This window comes from Phallusia mammillata, chromosome 2, assembly GCF_965637545.1.
Source record: "Phallusia mammillata chromosome 2, kaPhaMamm4.hap1.1, whole genome shotgun sequence".
Lineage (NCBI taxonomy): Eukaryota > Metazoa > Chordata > Ascidiacea > Phlebobranchia > Ascidiidae > Phallusia > Phallusia mammillata.
This window is the reverse complement of record NC_137253.1, coordinates 13029429-13049009: the sequence shown is the minus strand read 5'-3', so window position 1 is coordinate 13049009 and position 19581 is coordinate 13029429. Positions and strand designations below refer to the sequence as shown.

Sequence of the window (19581 nt, the reverse complement as noted above, 5' to 3'; positions counted from 1 at the left end):
TTGGTGTCCTTACTTGCCTTATTACCACTTAAGTTGTTCGTGAAGTATATGTTTGCGTATCTTTTCTTGATCTTTTTTAGTACATAAATGTTAGCAACGTGAAGATTGTTTAACATCTAGAAATTTGGTGCAAAAATATACTCCTTGCAACGTTGTCAAAATCACATGACAAAAGTAACCAATCAATGACTCCTCCTATCTTCTGCTTGTTTCACCCAATCACTATTTCATTGGCTGTACAAAACCGAAAAATTCCCCAAGGCCATACGCTACCATCTATTACAGCTACACAACACCAGTACGCGCAATTTCCCACGCTTGCTTTTGGTTCTGGATTAAATCCTGGCCAATGTCGTGAACGTTGATGTGTATTGAACTTTCAAGGCCTTGGTATCGTTTCCCTTGTTCTCCGGCTGTCGCCTATCCCCGACCGCTCCCTGTGATCTTTATCGAACGGCTTATTTGGCTCCTGCTATTATGTCTGCCGTTATTTATGTGCTTATGCCGTTCGCACGTCAACACGAACATGGGACCGACTTTGTGCCTGATATTATGAAGCTTGTTGTTTTTGGTGTGTAAACAAATTTAGTGTCTATTTTTGAAGTTTGTGTCAAAATCCTAAAGCGGACATGTGGCAGAGGTTGATGTATTTATGTTTAGTTGTTGAAAATAACACACAATCGACTTGTGAAATGTGAATTATTTTATACAAGCGCTCTCCCTTAACTACGGTTGCCCACGTCACTAAAACAACATTATTTTTTGTCATCTGAATGTAAAAGCAAAAATATGTTTTGTTTTCCTAAACTTTTCGGATATAAAATTCAACGAAGTAGCCTACGTACCCTAAGCGGTTTGTTCATTATCGCAGACACGCGGCAGTCTTGCACTAGATAAGCCTAAATCAGCAAACGTAGCTACTGTTTTTGTAACGTGTTTCAATCATTCATCAACAATTACAGGTTTTAGGGTCATAGACGCATTTAAATCTTCACTGTGTGGCGATACTTCCGTTTGCTTGCGCATTGACTAGTGTATATGTATCTGGGTATCAGTCGAACAAGGAAACAATCTTAATTGCTTCGCTGGATCCATAAACGCTATTTGCTTTCATACAGTGAGAATATTGAAAGCTGACGTTCATGCATTTTTGTGGATGTAGATTAGTTCACTTTTATCTACCAAAACCTTAGAATTTATTTTTTTCCTTTAAACATCCCGAATCCCAAGTAGAATCTATAGATTATAATTTTTGAATGTGCAATAGTGATGTTTTGCGAAACTTTGTGTCTTGCAGGCTAAGGCATGACAAGCGATTTGTTTTGTCCTTGAGCATCGCATCAGAGGCCCTTATTATTGCGCAAAGCTCCCAAGTGGCCGGGAGCGTTCGAGATCGATTCGATCTCCCGGTTGCAAGTTGCGGTTATCCCGTCATCAATAATGCATTGTTTGCGCTCTGCGAGTGACACGTCGCGCTTGCTGGCTGCAAAATCCAAACACGCCCTTGACATTGACTTTCGAACAATTGTGTAGTTGTTTGTGATTGCGTTGGCGCGGCTCAATGTAGTGACTTTTGCAGGAGATGCGTAGAAGCTAATATAAGTGTACGAGTGAAGGGCAGTCGAACGTTACAGCTGGATGGGAAACTGTGAGTCAGCGGCTATGCGTAGTTTCAATTCCTGTTGTTGTTGTTTTGTTTGAAGAAGTCGCGTAACGGAAAAGCGTGCACTTCACAGCTAATCGAATCTGATAGACACAGTTGCTTAAGGAAACAGGTTCAGATTTAGTACCCTGCAAACAGACAGATTATTCCATACATGTTAACGACATATGCCTTTAAAAAATCAAAAGGTTTCTGATGAGTGATGACAATATATCAGTCACCCCAGTTCAAAGAAATTTTGCACGCTCATCTAGTATTTTCTGTTGCAAATCCTACTGCTTTCTGGTGATTTCGTTAATCTTTTTGTTCAAATCAGTTCTGCATGATTGTTAGGTGTTTTAATGGCGCTCTTTTGTGGTCGAATATCCTACCAATTTCAACTGACATACAACACAAACGGCAGGGTTTACATTAAAATGTGCCAATAACTCGCATATCTGACACCTGCTAGACAAGGCGACTTCCTGCAGGCAACAATTGTCATTCAACCGATACCGCACATCCCAAATAGTGTTTCCAATAAGCGTACGCGCTTTCCAACCGTGCCCCTTCCTGCAGTTTGTTATACAACCTCAGTTGAACCTACATTAACCAAATCGTCGATTGATTGACAAGTCTAGGTTTTGAATGAGCATATTATGGATTTTTGACATGTTATGGGTTTCTCAGGTTTCTTCCTGCAGTGATATCCTTGTCGGAATTCACGATCACGTGGTCGCCATCCTGAAATTCCATTGTAATTGCGGTTGGGTTATTACGACACAGACTGTGTAATTGCATACAGTTGGTGAATTTGTTGTAGTTTACCGTTATTTTGCATCCCGTTGCGCACAACCCGTTCAAACCCTTGCCCCGGGGCTGTTGATTGTTTACGCAACTGCCTCTTCGTAGCGCAAGCAAAACCCTCTAACAAGCATCGCTGAGTTCAACTTGTTTGGGCTTAACCTGAACGTGCAGAAATGGCGTGCTTGGTTTCCCCGCGGGGTGTTATTAGGGCAAAGATAGAGAGAGTGTAGAACAGTGCTTTTCAACCGGGTGTATTGTACACCCCAGGGTGTACCATAATTTTTAAAGGGTGTACCATTTTGATGGGGTGTACTGGGGTGTACCAGATACAAAATATAATATACCTATGACCCAGGCATCACAATAGGCAGGTTTCAGTTTTAGAACAGACTGACTGGAGTGTACAATATATGGCACAACATGCATCTCAAGTGTACGTTGATTTTAAGTTACAAAACTCTATTTGTGACATCATAATTCAATATTTCACTTGATAATCGTTGTTAATAGTAGTTATTTTTGAAATTATGGATTATGGCTTGTTGGTGTTGTGCTCATCATCATTATTTCTGTTGGGACCACAGATCTAGTGTGTTACAGGGTTGAATAATTTTTTCACTAGGGTGTACAAATTTTGAGTAAACGTTAAAAGGGTGTACAGTTTCAAAAAAGGTTGACAAGCACTGGTGTAGAAGACGCCTTGTTATCGTAGCAGCGGCGTACGTCACAAACGAATCCTTTTCGTGTACACTTATGACCTTTCAGTCTTCTATGAACTCTGTTTCATATCTCCTAATACCTGTTAACGTCCTGCAAGGCACCTGACAAAACTACTGGACATATCGCGCATTCTCACAGTTCCTGGTTGTTCCAGTGAGCTGAGAGCAGTGTGTTTACCGGTGTCCTATAAAAATCATAGTTTTCGACCTTTAACGCACTCTTTTATAAACACACCTCAGTCCTTATTGGGCGCTTACCGAATAGATCTTTGCGGATATGTAGCAGAACAGAACTGAAGTTACATATTACTTTACTCACCCTTGGATTTTACCCAGTGCCTGAAACTCATATGCGCCAACGTGCAACAAAGGCATTTGCCAACGGCGATGTCTGGTCAAAGATGTTCAAATTTGCCACAAAGTTGATGGTCACATCAATTTAACAATACACCGCCATCGGCTATGTCTGACCTGACCACCGCAATGCTCTGCTCATCACCAAAACACCATCAGTTTCTTTATCTACACTGTGCTTTAGGGGGGAGAAAGTCCGTCGATGGAATGCTGTTGTGTCTGTTTCACATCGGGCACGTGTTGCTGTTGTTTTGTTGATCTATGACGTCACAGTGTCTATGTGACACAGCCCGATGGTGGTGACTCACTTCTTAAAGCTTTGTAGTGTGCCTACACCTTCTCAGGTTTCGCGTTATATCGGAAAAATACCTACTGTTCTATTGTTAGAGTGAGCAATAAAAAAAATCCAGGAGTCCATTACAAGTCGAAGTGTCATTTCTGTGCTGTACGGTTTCGGATAGCGTCAAATGAGCGTCAGACATTAATGCCTGTTTGCAAGCATTTAAAGCGATAAAATCGTTCTGGGATCACCAGTTTTGACAAGTTTCTCTTAAGTATTTCTAGTGGCATCCTCGATCAGCTACGAGGGCCCTCATCCAGTTCACGTCGCGTCGCATAGGTCACTGCTCCAACCCGTTGGACTCCTGTTTACCGAAGCTTATGTTGGGTCGAAACCTGACGGGGTTGCGAATGAAGCTCACACTTGAACATGCCTCGGTGCTCGCACACACACACGCACCTGGCTTTAGCGCGCGAAACCAGCTCTATCCGGGACACGTTCGACCATTTGGAGCCACCGAACCATAAACTGTGGCCGGGCTCCACAAGTTCGTTACCGTGCCATCGGCTGTGTTTCCCAAGCGAGAGATCAAGGAGCGACTATGTTATGGAAAACCTCTTTTCGCGCAGTGCAGTGGTCTCAGGTGAGGTAACAGCGTGTTTACCACCGGAGCTGGTGTTTTTCGGCCTTGTTTACTACCTCGACGGCCTACCCGGTGTATAGGGGATTGTTTCTGTTGCTTCGTTTCAGGTCAGGTTATTGGAAAACGCGTTATTTTTGCTTGGCCGGTACTTACAGAGCAACAAGAATTGTTATGTTTAGCGATCGACCGTCAAATCGTTAAGATATTAAATAGGTTTTATTTCCAGTTATAGGTTAATTATTGATTTTATGCAAGAGAAGAGAATTGTTATTGATGCAGACAATGTCCTAATAAAAACATTTTAATTTCTACCATCAGCGGTAAAATGTATGAAACTTTTGTCGTCTTGAAGGCGAAGATGGTGCTTCCGAATGCAAACAGTTATTAATCTTTTGCAAACAGGTCAGGCTTTCAGGAATTAACAAAGAAAGCACATTCTGACATCATTGCTGTATTCAAGCACCTTTGTATCGGTAACCGTCGGCAGCGACAAATAGGTCTTTGTGTTATTTTCGAGAACGCTCAACTGCCAACGGCGTACAAAATGATCGATATCAGTCCCCTGTATTTGCTATGTCTGTGTGACTGTGCTGCGATCTTACCCTTTCTGTGTGCACTGTTTGTTTACCAGTATATTGCCCCTTTACCGATGCCGGCTCAGACAAAGATCACAGTCAGGATTTATGACTGCCGAAGCAACGACTTGTGGGGGCCTTGGCCGCGAACTAGTAATGAGGTTAAAAAAGAGCAAACCTATTTGACTGTGGATTATGTTATCAACAGTCTGAAGCGGGTAGGGGGTCTCGGTAAATATAATCTGTGACGCTTGTTTGGATGGAATGTGCACAGAAGACTTTGCTGTAGTGATAAGAAATACTTGGATACATCGGCAGGTTAATGTTCAATTAATACTAGCGGATTTTTAGCCTACAGTAGAGCATAGGTTGCTTAAATTTATTGTAGTTTATTTATTGTTGTTTTTGCGAAGTTTAATCTACAGTTGCTAAGAAACAGCAAGTCTTTTAGTGTTGTATTTTCGAATTTAGTAAGCTACGTGTTTAATAATTCTTTACGATCACTTGAAAAAGTACAGTGGTAACAATGTACCTTGTACGAAGCAAGTGTTTTGGCAACGTTATACAATGCTGCACAGACGTTTGCACTGGTGTGATTTGGGTTGCTGATTGAAAGTTGAATTTTCACAGGCGGCTCGTATTAGGTATTGCCTTTCCGGGTATTGCGGCAGATTACCATCAATAAGGATGTTGTTGCACGGTAAACCTCGTTGGTGATTCATGTTCCCGTCGGTGATCTTGGCTTGTCGTTTTGTGGTTTTCCTGATGTCCAAATTAGGTTGAGGTACCGTGTATACACAAGTGTATATGTTAGTTTAGGATCAGACAGATTTGAGACTGCAAACAAAAAATAACCTCGTTATAAGTGCTTTAGTGGCAATTGCTGACAAGTTTTAACAATTATTATGCCAACTTTCGTTTATCCTTGCTTTTCTCGAATATTAATATGTTTTTAGTACCAACAACCCATACCGGGTTTTCAACTTCGTACAACAACTGTTAACGCGATTTTCGTTTCAGAGTATGTTGTGACAGCTGTTTGGTGGCCAACTGGTGCGTTCTAACGAACTGGCGTTGTTGTGCACCGCTCAAATCCCTCCTAGTCGATATTACCGCCGCCGACGCGAAGCATTTTAATCGATTGCAGCGGCAGTTGATAAAACGAAATGTTGTTTCATTAAGTCGCGTGAATCACCCAATTAAAAACGCGCTTTGCGTTCCAACGCATTAGCTGCTCCACGATTACAACCTTAAAACGTGCGAGTGAATCGTACATGTGTTGCTTACTGGCTTAGCTTTAAACGATTAAATCGGGTTTTCCAACGAGCTTCATGTAATCAGAAGAAGGTTTTCGCACATTTCACAGCAACTAAAAACGGTTTTGACGATTTTTATCGATGTACGTTGAGTAACTTCAAACAAAAGCTGCTATTGCCACACTTGTCCCATTTGTGTACTATTATCACATCAAAAGAAAGTAGTGGCATAGGCAGACCTTCTGGGCCAAAACAACAGGCTGAAGTAATCGATTCACTGCTGCTGTTTCTCCGGTTTGTGATGGTCAATCGATGTCTGCTGAGCCGATTTTGATTGCACTAGCGTGGGTAAAACCCTGTATGCAACAACACTGTGGTGCAATCGCGCTGCGTCAAGTCAGTTCAAACCTTTTGTTGAGACGAAGTTTCTGAAGCTCTGCCAGGTCTAAATTGAACAGTAGGGTTATACGAGTTTATTAAGGGCTTGACGCGGTAAAAACTAGGCGTGCTGTACATTTGCATAATTGCTGTTTCATGCGTGATGCGTGAACAGCATGACAAGGCAATGCGCCCGGGTCAATTTGAGTAACAACGTTTAAAGATTCATTAGCTAAGTGATCAGTTAAAGTTTTTGATCCTAAAATACATTCAGATTACAGTGTAAGCATTTCTGTTCATTGAATCAGTGTACGGTATTGTTCAAAGCTAAAGAGAGTCTTAGTTAAAGCACTTTTGTTGAAATCATTTATCACATTTTAGTGTACAGAATGGCTCAATGCTAACTGGTGCGGTACAAATCCATAGAACTGAACCTTTTACCCGAAATTTATTAGGATTCATGGTTTCTTTGACGAATTAGTAGGTCAAAAATTACTTCTTTTCTAATTTGCGATAAACACACAGTTAGTGAAGTGGTACTGTATTTGTTTTTTTGGTCGCCGGTTTCGAAGCAAACTTAGTTTTTTGCAATAATGTCTCTCGCCTAAACGATATTAAAAGCGTTGCACTTGCGGTGTATAGGCCAAACCCGTCGCCTTGCCATTACTCCTAAGTGAGGAATGAAAACTGAACAGGAAAGACGAAAGGCAGTGACAACGTTAGGCTTCAGAATGCAAAGAGAGCTACTTGCGGTTTTGCTGGTTTCTGGTTCCCATCACCTCTTCCGTGTTTTCGAAGGAAACAAACCACGTCACTGTGTAAATGTCACGTGCCAGGACGCGCATGGCTGCTCATCACTGTGTACAACAACAGCCGATTTTGGAAACAACCATCGGCAATGAGATTTATAATTTAGGCAATTTAACAAGGTGTCTAGGTTTTGTTGTCAGAAAAAACTAAGACAGAACGGTATGACTTTCAACTTAAATTAATTGTGTTTCTTACATTTAAAGTAGCCTATTCCAATACCAGATTGTGAAAGTTAACTGCGCAACATTTGCCTTTAAAACTGGATAGTCTTTGAATTGTAAGTTGCATTAGTTGTCATTGTATTTTAAAACTATGTCTTATGTAATGTAAGACCGTTTCAGCATTAGTAGTGCCTTAAACTTGAAATATCAGGGCCGCCAAATACCGCTCAATCTTTCCCATCCGGTTAAATTACTAACTACATGTCCCAATGGATTTTATCTGATGCAACCCACAAAACTAAAGCACTTGCCAATACCCATCTATGCATTCTAAGCCAAACGTTTTCTCCATACCGACGGTAAAATTTAGTTGTTTGTGGCGTAACTTTCACTGTACTTCGGCATACAATCAAAGCTCAAGAAATGTTCGTTTTATCTTCTGTGGTCTTTCCCCGATAAGCCGAAGGGACCGAGTCTGTTTGCGGTCCAGTGCAACAAGGCTGCGATCTTGCTTTACTTCGTTCAAAAACAAGAGTGTATTCTGCTGCTGGGCGCGTATCAAAGTCAAGATCGGCTAAACTTGTTTGTTAATCTGTCTCGTCGACCTTGTCTAAAACGTAGCTTATAGGTCGGAAAACAAGTAAGAATGAAGTACTTTATGAAAGGGTAAACTGATCGGTAGCACTGATAGAGTCTGAGTTTGTGCCAATCAATTAACCGAATGTGATTACGAAGGTGATAAATCTCAGGGGAAGGAAGCTTGACTGATAAGTTTTAGGTAGTTGCCTGAAATTAGTTATAAGTTAATCATTGTACCAAACAGAGTTCGGACTATTTCGGTTATTTTCGTGAAAAAATCTAAATACTCGTTTCCATTTATGCCGCTATTTCACCAACTTTCGTGATTAGTTCGTTTTTGTGGTTTCAGACTTGTACTTTCGGACCTCGGTTTCGACTCTAACACAAAATATGAGTTGCACTGGTATATTGTTGTTGTGTTTCAAAAGACATGTATCCGAATTTACAGTTTTAGTTAGATTATAAAGAACGTTGTGGTGTCCCCGGCTTGTTTGGCCAAGTTTTTAGTTGGATATATAAAGCCACATAGGGAAAATATCATGCGTTAAAGACCAGCGAAAAACTATGAGTCTTAAGCATAGCGCTGAAATAGCAAATCTCTCTCTCATCTTTTAACAACCCAGTACACACTTGTTATTGGATCAAAGCAGCTTTTCGACAAACTCGTTTTTGTAACGTTCCACTTACCTAGTCTTGTGCAATAAAGCGTTGCGCTGCCCTTTTTGTCAGAGGTGTTGACTTAGACATCAGAAGTTCGTGTTTTCCGAGTTCAAGTGAAGAGCTTTGGACGTGTTTATCGCAGTCGTTGCAACTGAAGTCGCGCGGGGGCTTTGCCACAGAAAAACACCTTCGCAGAAAGGGTTACCTAATACGCACATACGCTCTGCAAAACAACACGTTTCGAGGTGTTGGATTGCCGCGAAAATAACACCTTAATGGGCAAAGGGAGAAGAGTGGTTCCAATCATATTAAAACCTGTCCAAGTTTTGATGGATGGTGCTTGTGCAATGTAGCAATGTATCGACTTTGCGGGTACTCGTGCCACAATTAAGTCTGCGCGGCTTAATGTCTGAGCTTAACAAAATTGCAGGTTATTCATAGCCTTTACGCATACTTTATGTCACTTTAAATTTTTTTAGGAAGTTTACTAATGATTGTCTTGTTTTTCAGCTGCAACTGAATATGTCATGTAAATAAATTTTCTAAAATGATATGTAACTTTAATTAAATTGGGATTACACGGTGATGCAATGAATAAGTCCCAACTGAAGTTGAAGCAAACTATGAAGGTAACATTTCATTTTATGTAACTCAACTAAAAGGCGTGTTTTGTATGGAAACTGTTTGCTCGTATATGGTCCCAGCACCATAAACGAAAACCCAGCAATTCTGGCGTTTTATTTTGCATGCCACTTCCTTGACAGGACAAAAGGTTACTCGAGACGGTCAATTAGGACAAAGTCAAATGTTCAGTCACGTTTTTCAACCCTATGTGTTAAAACCTTTGCAGAACCGTTGCACGTGTCGAGATCCAAGCTTCGCCGCTGTGCCGTGCTTGATCTGAAATGGACCAGGTCGCCGGCAGTGGAGAGATTCTACACGATTCGCCTCGAAACAACGAACTCCTTACGCTGCTTTGCACTTTTATCAACCCAAGCGGCGATTTCCGTACTTCCGCCGCGAGTCAGGCCGGAATTGCATCCACAGCAGTGTCTGCGGCTGCTGCCAACATTGTAGTTGCTGCCGCGAACATTTCAGACGCCCAACAAGCCCCTGAGCTCCAGGCACAGTTAGTAAGTGTCGTAAGATTGTTTTCGTTTTTTTCATAAGCTCTTAATGTCGAGGGATTTGGCGCGAACCCTTTGGTCGATGATCCATGACAGTACCGGTGCTAAAAAGCCCATTTCTGCGTAAACATGGGTTTTAGCCCTTTCTAAAGAGAGTAATCTTTGAAAACCTGTAATTTAACTGTCTTTTTTACTGAAATTTATCTGTTGTATATTTATCTTTTTTGATATTTATCTGTTTGACATAGAAGTATACATAGTTTTGGTAACTGCGTTGCTGGTGAAGGGAGTGCTGTAACTCCACATAAAATCTTGTTTTTTTGACGTATATGCATATCATTTTAAATAAGTAGAAAATAGTAAAAGTAAAAAAAACGTCTGGAATATCCGTACTCGTAAAATTTGCCCTGGCCAAATTTGGGTCAGTGATTCAGTGTACTTTGCGGCGAAAAACTTTTAAGATGTATTTACGTCTGAACCAATTATCACTTTGATGGAATCCGATTTTTAAATCCAAAGACTTGCGACACTTTTCGTACATAACCCACACTGGCTCCAAATACCATGACATTTCGTTGTATTCCGAAACTTGTCAGCACCCGAGTTAGTATACGGAGCAAATGGCATTACGGTTGGAGTGATGTAAAATAGAATGCAATATATTACCGTGGTTGCCTCCATACTTTCAATACAGCCAGGTTCAAAGTACTGATGTTTAATCTTGTATAGCCTGCAGGTTGTGGCATCTGAAAAATGTCTACGATTGCGTTTGTATAGTTGTACTTACGTTGTAAGGTTTGTGATCAGTAAATAAGGTACATGTAATAAGTAAGTTAAAACAATTTAAAGCGCATTCGTTTGAATCATCATCCAAAACCCAGTGTATAAAACGCTAGGGCATTTAGAATCAACCGTTGTACACTGTATTTGCACAGAATAAATATTTCACCTAAGGTTTTTGGCATCTTCATTGATCGAATAGAACACTCCTGTATGAAGTGAAAAAATAGAAAACAGTGATACAATAAAATTTTTATTTTGATGGAGAAAACAGTAATGATCGGAAAACTGCCACTGTGGGGGTTGATTTCAGTTAAACTATACTTTACTTAACATCATCATTTCATTTTGCGTGTTTTTTGGATACACAATCTTTTGTGACTTTGTTACCAAAGTTGTTGACATTTTTTCTGTAGGAAACTTTCCACCCTCAGCAGCCTTCGTCTAGCAGTGATACAGTTGACGGAGATTGCTCGTGTTCAGGAATTGACGATTGTCTCGATCCAAGCGACGAAGTTACCGAAGAGGAAATTGCCCATCTCGGCGACATTGGACCGGAAATAATCGAATCCGTGACCGCCGCCAGTGCGCAAAGTAAGGAATCTGACTTTTGTCACGTATTTAGGGTTTTGGGAAACTTAGGGTTTTGGAAAATGAGATCACTTCGATCTTTTTCTTCAACTCCAGTTTATATGTAGTTTTAACGCATTTTTTAAGTTTATAGCGGTTAAGTGGAATAAGCTTTTCAAAACGTGTATTTGATCGGTGTTACCCAATTAGTAATACCGTTTATAAGGAGGTGATTTATCATCACCTTTTGCGCCGCCAGACACCTAGTCTGCGGTAAAAAGGGAAGTGTTTTAACGTTGATCGTGTGCTACGTAACACTGTGTTCGAACTGGTGTGAGAAACGAAAACTGTCTCGTTAAAGTTAAAAACAAAAACTGAACAGAAAACCAAACTCAGTTTGTCTGGCATAAATTTAATTTTCAACCACGTCTGTAACCCTTTACAGTTTCCAACACAAACTAGAAACATTTAGAAATGGTACACATTCAGTAATTGTAATCAAACCGTTGCATCATAATCTGCATTAAATTGATCTGGAGTGGCAGTTGATCGTTTTTAGTCCCTGTCAATAGCGCTCGTAAACCGGATATCAAACAGCGCGTATATTAGCGTGACTGTGGTGTACAATACTCATGCACTTTCAGTTTATCATTAGCGGTGTTTGGGTATGCTAATATGGAACTGTTGAAAAGCAACTATGGCAGTTAAGGAAGCTATTGCAACAAGTTCAGTGAATCTTTTCTAGTTATTTCCATTAAAGGAGTATTAAAAAACACTTTTGAAAGCAAGGTGTCGTTTAACAAGTTTGAAACAGGGGATTCATACAAGAGTGAAGTCATGTAACGCTGATTCAAATCCGCTATGAGCTGTACATTTAGTAATGTTTGACATTGTTTCGAAAAATGTATTCAGCTTGGTATAAAATACGCTTTAAATTAAGATAAAAATATGTGTTTCTAATCAATGCTTTACTCCACAGATTTCGTAAGTGGCGAAGAACTGATCCGCCCAAACAACATCTGCAAAACCATCAACGATATAACAAACAACCAGCAGATCGTGAAAGAAATCAGTAGCATGCCGCAGAACTCTTTGCTTGAGGCCGCACTCATATCGAACATAACTTCAGCTGCAGCGCAAAGTAGTGGCGACCTCTTTGTCCAAGCTGCATTGGGCATGGAGCAACCACAGGGCACGTATCATAACTGGAACGTGGATCCAATCAACAGTGGCGTCGGCGCAAACCTGCCTTGTGACAATTCGGCTTATGTGAATAGACAAACTTTTCCAGTCAGTGGAGTAAATCAACAGGGTATGCAGCCCACTTTTGCCAGTCCGCAAATGGACAGCGGCTATATGGCTGGAGTTTACACCTCTCAGCAACAGTTTAACATCCCAAGACACGACCAGGGTTTGATTAATGATCAAATGCTGCATAACCCCTCATTTGGAGTACCAGATTACCAGGGCAACATGCTTCGTACCGACGCTATGTCAAGCGGTTCCCAAAGGCAGGAGATGGTACAGACTGCTCACTCAAAGGTTTGTTGCTAGGCTTGGGTTTGTTATGATTAGGATGTGTTTGAGGGCGACCACGGGAATTTTCACCCTGGGCTATATGGCGCTATTATTAAAGTTCCTCAAAGTCATGAAAGCAATTTACCATGAAAACATCTTGAAGCTCACGTAAAATGCAGAAACAATTACATAGCATTAGGACCTGGCCTCATTGTGTATGAATCACATAGATACCAAACTGTAATATCATGTAGTAATTACAGAGGTCAACAAAAATGTCTAGACAGCTCCACTATTCTGAGACTATGTTTACCGTAGTGCTGTGGTTTGACGTGTATGTAAATTGGTTTCTATAGATTCTGTAAGTTATTGTTCTCCCTATGCAAATTAACCTTTCTTCCTTGTGTTTTAATGCTTCAAAGACGAAAGAAACAAAACATATGAAGGATGAGGCTGCTTTACACACACGTGTTGTTTTTTTAAACACAATGCTCTATTTGTTTTGTAGCGACAGCGCTGGGGCTAAATCCTCGAAATTTTGGCTAAAATTTACAAAGATTATGGAAACAAACTTACTGGTCGCCTTTGAACAAATCTTTTCATTTTTGCAGATGAACCCCTACCAGAACTTAAATTTCAACCCGACATCCATGGCCATGTCGAATAACACCGACATAGCAATGCCATACACCGCCAACTACAGCAACGCCAAGGGATCGACTCATGCTGTCGACCAGGAAACAAGCAGCAGCAGAGTGGACAGCGGTAGTGATGAAAACGAGGACAGAACCGGTGAAAAAAAACTCACCACCACTCCTCTTCCCTCTGATGCTGAGAAGATGTCAAGCAGCAACAGCGTAAGCAGTGGGAGCCACGAGGACTCTCCTAGTCCAGGAGAACCTGAAGACTCCCGAGTGACCGCCGGAAACCCTACGTTGTCCCAATCCGCGCCCTCTAATGACTACCACATGAACTCTGGTGGTGATTTTGGTCTGGTGGACACAAGCATCAGCGAAAACTTTTCCAATGGTGATATGCTGCTGAACGAAGCCAGTATGATTAACTCCATCCCTGTGCCCGACAGTGTTGTTGAAATCGGCGACGTTGCGCTGGAATATAGCCACCACAGTCACCACCGCCATAGTGACGTTCCCGCCACCGCTAGCAACTTACCGTCTTCTACCAAATCCCCAGGGAGTGGACATCAAGCGACCACATTGAGTAAGACTCCCAAGGGAGATTCCACGAAGGCCAAGTCTGCTGTCTGGCCGTCCGAACAAAAGGCGTCAAAAAGTAAAAAGCACTTGGACGAGATGAACGACTCGTGGTCAGTGAGGAAGGAGAACAGAAAGCGGTTGCACAAAAAGCACAAGAAATCAAAACACCAGGAAGAACTCCCACCCACTGATATGGAAGGAAATGCGACTTTGGCTTCTGAAGGCATTGCTCATCGCGGAGAAGCGCACTCCGAGTACAGACAAAGGCATCGCTCAAAGCACCATCACACAACGTCTGACATCCATCAACCTTCCTCTTCGTCTTCATCAAAAAGCAGTGTCAGCCCGTCGCCAGACTCTAAACCATTTACATACAGCAACTTAATTCCAAAGACCACCGCTGACCCTATTGGTCTATCAAGTATACCTGGAAAGTCCGCCTGGCCCGGGGAGAAATCAAAACACTGGGATGGTGCTAGGAAGGAGAAAACAGGCGATAAGAAAAGCAAACACAAGAAAAAGCACAATACAGTCCCCGCTGTGCATCACGATCATAAGATAATTGCACCGGCTTCGCTTCAGGTACCTGGAACCAGCTCTGGTTCCGGTTTTACATCAAACCAGTCGCCCAAAGGCGGCTCAGAACCCGGTCACGACCCCAACGGCGGTGGTGTTAGAAGATGGCAGACCGTTACAGCGATTCAAGGACCGAAATTACCGCCAATGCTATCAGAGAGCGACCGGATCCCGAAACGAGGACGCCCGTCCAAAAAGATGAAGGAGCAGAATCTCAAGTTTAAGCCGTCCGAGGTCCCAGACCCTGTGCCACAGACAGAGGTTAAGCCGAGCGAGAGCGCGTCCAAAATGGTGTCCATGTACACAATTAACGACAAGGGATTTATCGAGGTGCTAAACCAGAAACCTAAGGAGAACAGGCGAAGCAAGGAACGCGCCGAAGCTTTCCGAAACTTTCTAACTGAGATATCGAAGCGTAGTTCCATACAAAAGAAGACCGCTGGCGCAAAAGATGTTGTAGGTGCGTTTAAGCAAATTGGTGTTCGCACCCGAAATCAGGCTTCAACTGGAACTGGTGTCGGTGATGAGAAGAAAAAGCGACCGAAAGGGAAAGGGAAAGTGTTTGGTGGCGAACCTAGCAGTGTGGGAAATAACGCGACAAGCTCGGCACCCGAAACTTTGAAGACTGAGGACGGCATGTACACGTTTTCCGAGCTCGCCAAGCAGTATAAGATCTCTAACTCAATTCTGTATAGAGCAATGGAACAGTCCCAGCGCAGCATGACCGCTCGAACAAAATCTTCAAAGACTGTTCAAAAACCAAAGTCGAGCCTTGATTCTGGGATTAAACCCGAATTCAACGAGCATGAAAAGAGTTCAACTTTTCGGTCGAGCGAAGAGAAACCGGAAAAGAAGAAATCGCCGTTTTCTGTTTCGCGCCAGCCAGCTGAAGATGCGAGAAGGGAAAATGAGAGAAGACAAGAAGATGTTACTCGGGCTGAAGTCACTCCACTCTCCGGCGCAAGTCCTTCTGGACAGCTTCCAGTTTCCCAACTTGATAACATCACATCTGAAAAAATCAAGCGGAAAAAGAAAAAGAAGAAACATAAGAAAGAGAAAAACGAGGAAGGAAAGAGGAAAAAGAACAAGGATAAAAAGAAGAAAAAGAAAAAGGAGCGTCGTATGCATGAGACGAATTTAGTTAAAGAGGAGAGGCGAGAAGCTGCACAGGCTGACATCAATAACAACAATGAAGTTTTGATCCTGCCGTATCCGGATGATGGGGAAATAACAAAGAAAAAACATCCTAAGATGAGCGGATCAAGTACCAGCAGTTTAGGATCAAGCGCCGTGAGTACGAGACCTGAAAGCACATCCAGCCTTTCAGGTCCAGAAGAAGATAATGCTTACGACGGAGGTGATAGCTCTTCAGATGTGGAAACACCTCTGCCGATTAAAACAACACAGCCGATTGCAAGTGCCGATGTATCGATGCAGTCTTCAGCGCCGGCTGGTATTACACAGTCTGTCTTCGGATCCAATGCAGCATCATCGCCAATGCCGTCGTTTCAAGGCATCAAGGAGTACGGAGGACTCGTGCAGTTTTCTGAGCACATTCGCAAGATCGAGGAAATGCACGATTCTAAATTTAAAAAACACAAGCACAAAAAGAAGAAACTTGTGCGGAGATCAAAGAACATCGCAGACCCTGCGTTCCTGTACAACATGGAAGAACTTTCCCATCAGTTATCTTGTGCCAAAATCTCCTCCACCGCTGTGTTTCTTTCCGCCTCGTCAAAACCGGACAACGTCTTTTCACGAGACTTTACGCGTAAAAGCCGTGTTCCCAATGTCGGCGGAAAGACCGTGGACGACCCCCTCTCGTATAGAGACCCATCCAAGCACCGCTTCAAGTCAAAACGCCAAGGTTTGGCAGCCCCGGGGTTCGGAGTCTTCAGTGGCAAAGCGAGCAGCAAGAAGACTTTTGATCCGGAGCAGTTCCGCCACGTTTCTACATTCTGCCGTCTTGGATTCTTCGTTGAACATGGTCTGGTAAAGCCTTATACAGGCGACTCACCCGCAGCTTTGTTGCAGAGCCTTAGCGCACAAGCACCTAAAATACAAGCACTTGCCTTTGAAACTCCCCGCGACAGTATCAACGGCAAAGCCAACAAGTCTCAGCTTAGCGACAGAGTGAAACACGACGATGGTAAAAGTCCTCAGCCGCAGTTCCAGCATCAGCCTCTTTCTGAAACCGAAAGTGAATCCGCAAGTTCAAGTACGAAGAGGTCGCGCAGGAAGCGTGGGTGGCCATTGGGTAAACCGAGAGGTCCGCGAGCAAAGAAGTCCTCAGTTGATGAGGATGTGAGCACAGATACATCTGATCGCTACCCAGATATCCCTGATAAACGTCCACTTGAGACCAACGGTGGTAAAGCAGCGAACCTTGAAAATTCGAGAACCGCTAGTGCTGATATAGCCACAAAATCGATGGCAACTAAAACAAGCGTTTTGGCAAAGCGGATTTCACGAAAAGAAAAATCAACCGCCCAGGAGGGCAAACAAAGTTCTGAAACCAACAGTGATTCAACTCAGCCAGGTCAGAGCGAAAAAAGCCAAATTAGTACTGATTTGGTAAACCATATTAAAGCCGCCATTGCTGCCAGTCTTACCTCCGCGTCCTTACCTCGTGACGTCGTCTCTAAAACTGTGGACAGTGCTGTGGCTGATTACCTTAACCAAATGTCAGACACTGGCGTCAACGGCGACGGCTCCAAAGGGTTGTTAGCGAGCCCCACTAACAATAAGACTGACAAGAAGCCACGCGGACGCCCTCCGAAACAGCCAAAGTTGGTTGAAAAACCTCTTGGCAAACAAGACAATGAGAAAGGCTCGGAGAAGCCAAAGAAGCTTTGGGCGTCGAAACACGAAATTGCACCAGGCCATAAAACACACCCCAACCGCACAAACGCCGGGACTTCTTCTAGTGGAGCTAAGAAACGCGGTCCTGGTCGCCCTCGAAAATTCCCTGTTGCGACCACGAAAAAAATCAACCAGGTTCGTGCTCCTGAGAAACACCACCAAGACCGGTCTTTCCCTCTTCAAGGCGCACGTAGAGCTAATGCTTCGTTTGCACCGAGCGCTAGAGCCAGCTTTCTGGAAGCACAACGCAAGAAGGCGGCAAAATCTAAAAAACAAATGTCCGTTGTAGTTCAAAAGCGTGTTACCAAACAGAAAATACCAACCGATACGGTAATCAGCAGCCAACATGCACGTTTAGCTTTGGGTCCTCTTCTTAGCGGCAGAGCTTTTCGTGAACAGGTCAACTCTCCAGCGTGGCTTTCAAGTCTAAATACACCTACCCCTGGTCTATACCATGGCAAACCTGCCGAGACCCATATGAACGATGCTATCAACTTAGCGGTACGTAATACAAGCGGAGAGCCTTTGGATCTTGGGAACGGAATCACTGGTGTTCAAACACACAAATTGGCCGTCAAGAAGAGTTTAGAGTCGGTGGTAGCTAGGCTTAAAAGCAAGCAATCACATACCGACAACGACGGGGACTTTCAACAGGAAAGCGCGGAAAATTCTAACTCCAATAACAACGTAAGTCTGAGTGAAAATCGACTTTCTGATTCTAATCTTAACATTATCCTTCTTTAGGTGATTACCTTGCGATTAAACTTAATTTTAGTTTTAAAAGACTTATTTGCACGACCTTTACCCAAATAATCTCTAAACAAGGCGTAATATATCGATTGGGAAATTATATCCATAAACCAAACATATCAAACTTTTTCAGTCAGCCTTGGTAATGGTGAAAAAATGTCCATGATGCTTGTGTGTTTAACATATTAATTTCAACAATACGTTAAATAACGTTGTCACACAAGGAACTAATCCAATATAATGTTTTGTTTTAAATTTAGACCAATCATGTTGGCGATAAGAGATCACGTGAGAGTTCTGGTCAGGAAATTGATGACGACGGAGTGCCCAGGAAAAGAATGAAATCCAGCGATGGATGTTATCCCGATGACAAAATGACTGGATCGTTACCCCAAGTGGGCTCCAACACTAGGTAAAAACGTCTTAACACGCTGTAAAGGATATCAGAAAGTCTAAAATGTTATATGTTAAAATCTCAATATTTTGGATGCCCTATATGCTCTATAAAAAATTAGCTCATCCTATCTGCGGCTCTCTAACATCTCTCTAAAATTCTTGTAACGTGACAGTCACGAAGAAAGCATGAATCATGGCTTGACAATCATGTTACGTTTCTGATGCCATCGCATTGTGTTTTATATGTGAATTCTGCAGACGAATGTAGCGCATGTAGTCTGTGGATGTGGTCTTGCGTGAACTCGTCGACCGTTCGCAGAAATGTCACGTTAATTGAACATTTACATAGTATTTAGGACGTGACTAGTTTCACATTTTGCTCAGGTCATTTAGATGTAGAGTAACTTCAATTTTGTCATTTCTAAAAATACGCTTTTTTGGAACGGTTATAAAAGGAACAAAAATCATTTAATCTAAATACAATTTTCGCTTCTTTGGCAACCTACACCTTAGCAGTATTGTATATACAATTTTGATTGCATGCTGGTTCCAACCGTGCAGTACAAGATTGGGGCGTTGAGCGCGACGCGTATGACAGTCTGTCCGTTTAAATTATGTTCACTTGTGTGCCTTGATTGGTAATCAACTAAGCTAGTGATTGTACTATACATACATTTCACTCTGGGATTAACAACGACTGAAACTTCCTCTATTTCTCTTTCAACGACTTGTCATTTGTCAATCGATTCCCAAACCACTTTGTCACTCGTAGTACTGCCTAGGAATACTTAGTTGTTTTTTGATACTTTGGTGGTCGTGTTTTTGGATGGTACGGTGGTACCTGACTCTAGTATGCAAATTTGTAGCCTGGGGTTTATCATATTATGTCTTTGGATGCAACGGCCGATTTTTTCAGTTTAA

General features: G+C 42.4%; 1 protein-coding gene across 1 annotated transcript in view; it reads left to right on the top strand.

The window, feature by feature from the left end:
• Nucleotides 1–9378: 9378 nt before the first annotated feature.
• The window catches only part of LOC145212329 (uncharacterized), a 36552-nt gene continuing 26349 nt past the window's right edge, over nucleotides 9379–19581 (top strand). The window contains exons 1-6 of the mRNA XM_080080424.1: nucleotides 9379–9493; nucleotides 9715–9997; nucleotides 11188–11365; nucleotides 12321–12883; nucleotides 13471–18201; nucleotides 18525–18676. Coding sequence (XP_079936550.1) covers nucleotides 9770–9997; nucleotides 11188–11365; nucleotides 12321–12883; nucleotides 13471–18201; nucleotides 18525–18676 — 5852 coding nt within the window. The 5' untranslated portion in view covers nucleotides 9379–9493; nucleotides 9715–9769. The remainder of the gene's footprint in view (nucleotides 9494–9714; nucleotides 9998–11187; nucleotides 11366–12320; nucleotides 12884–13470; nucleotides 18202–18524; nucleotides 18677–19581) is intronic.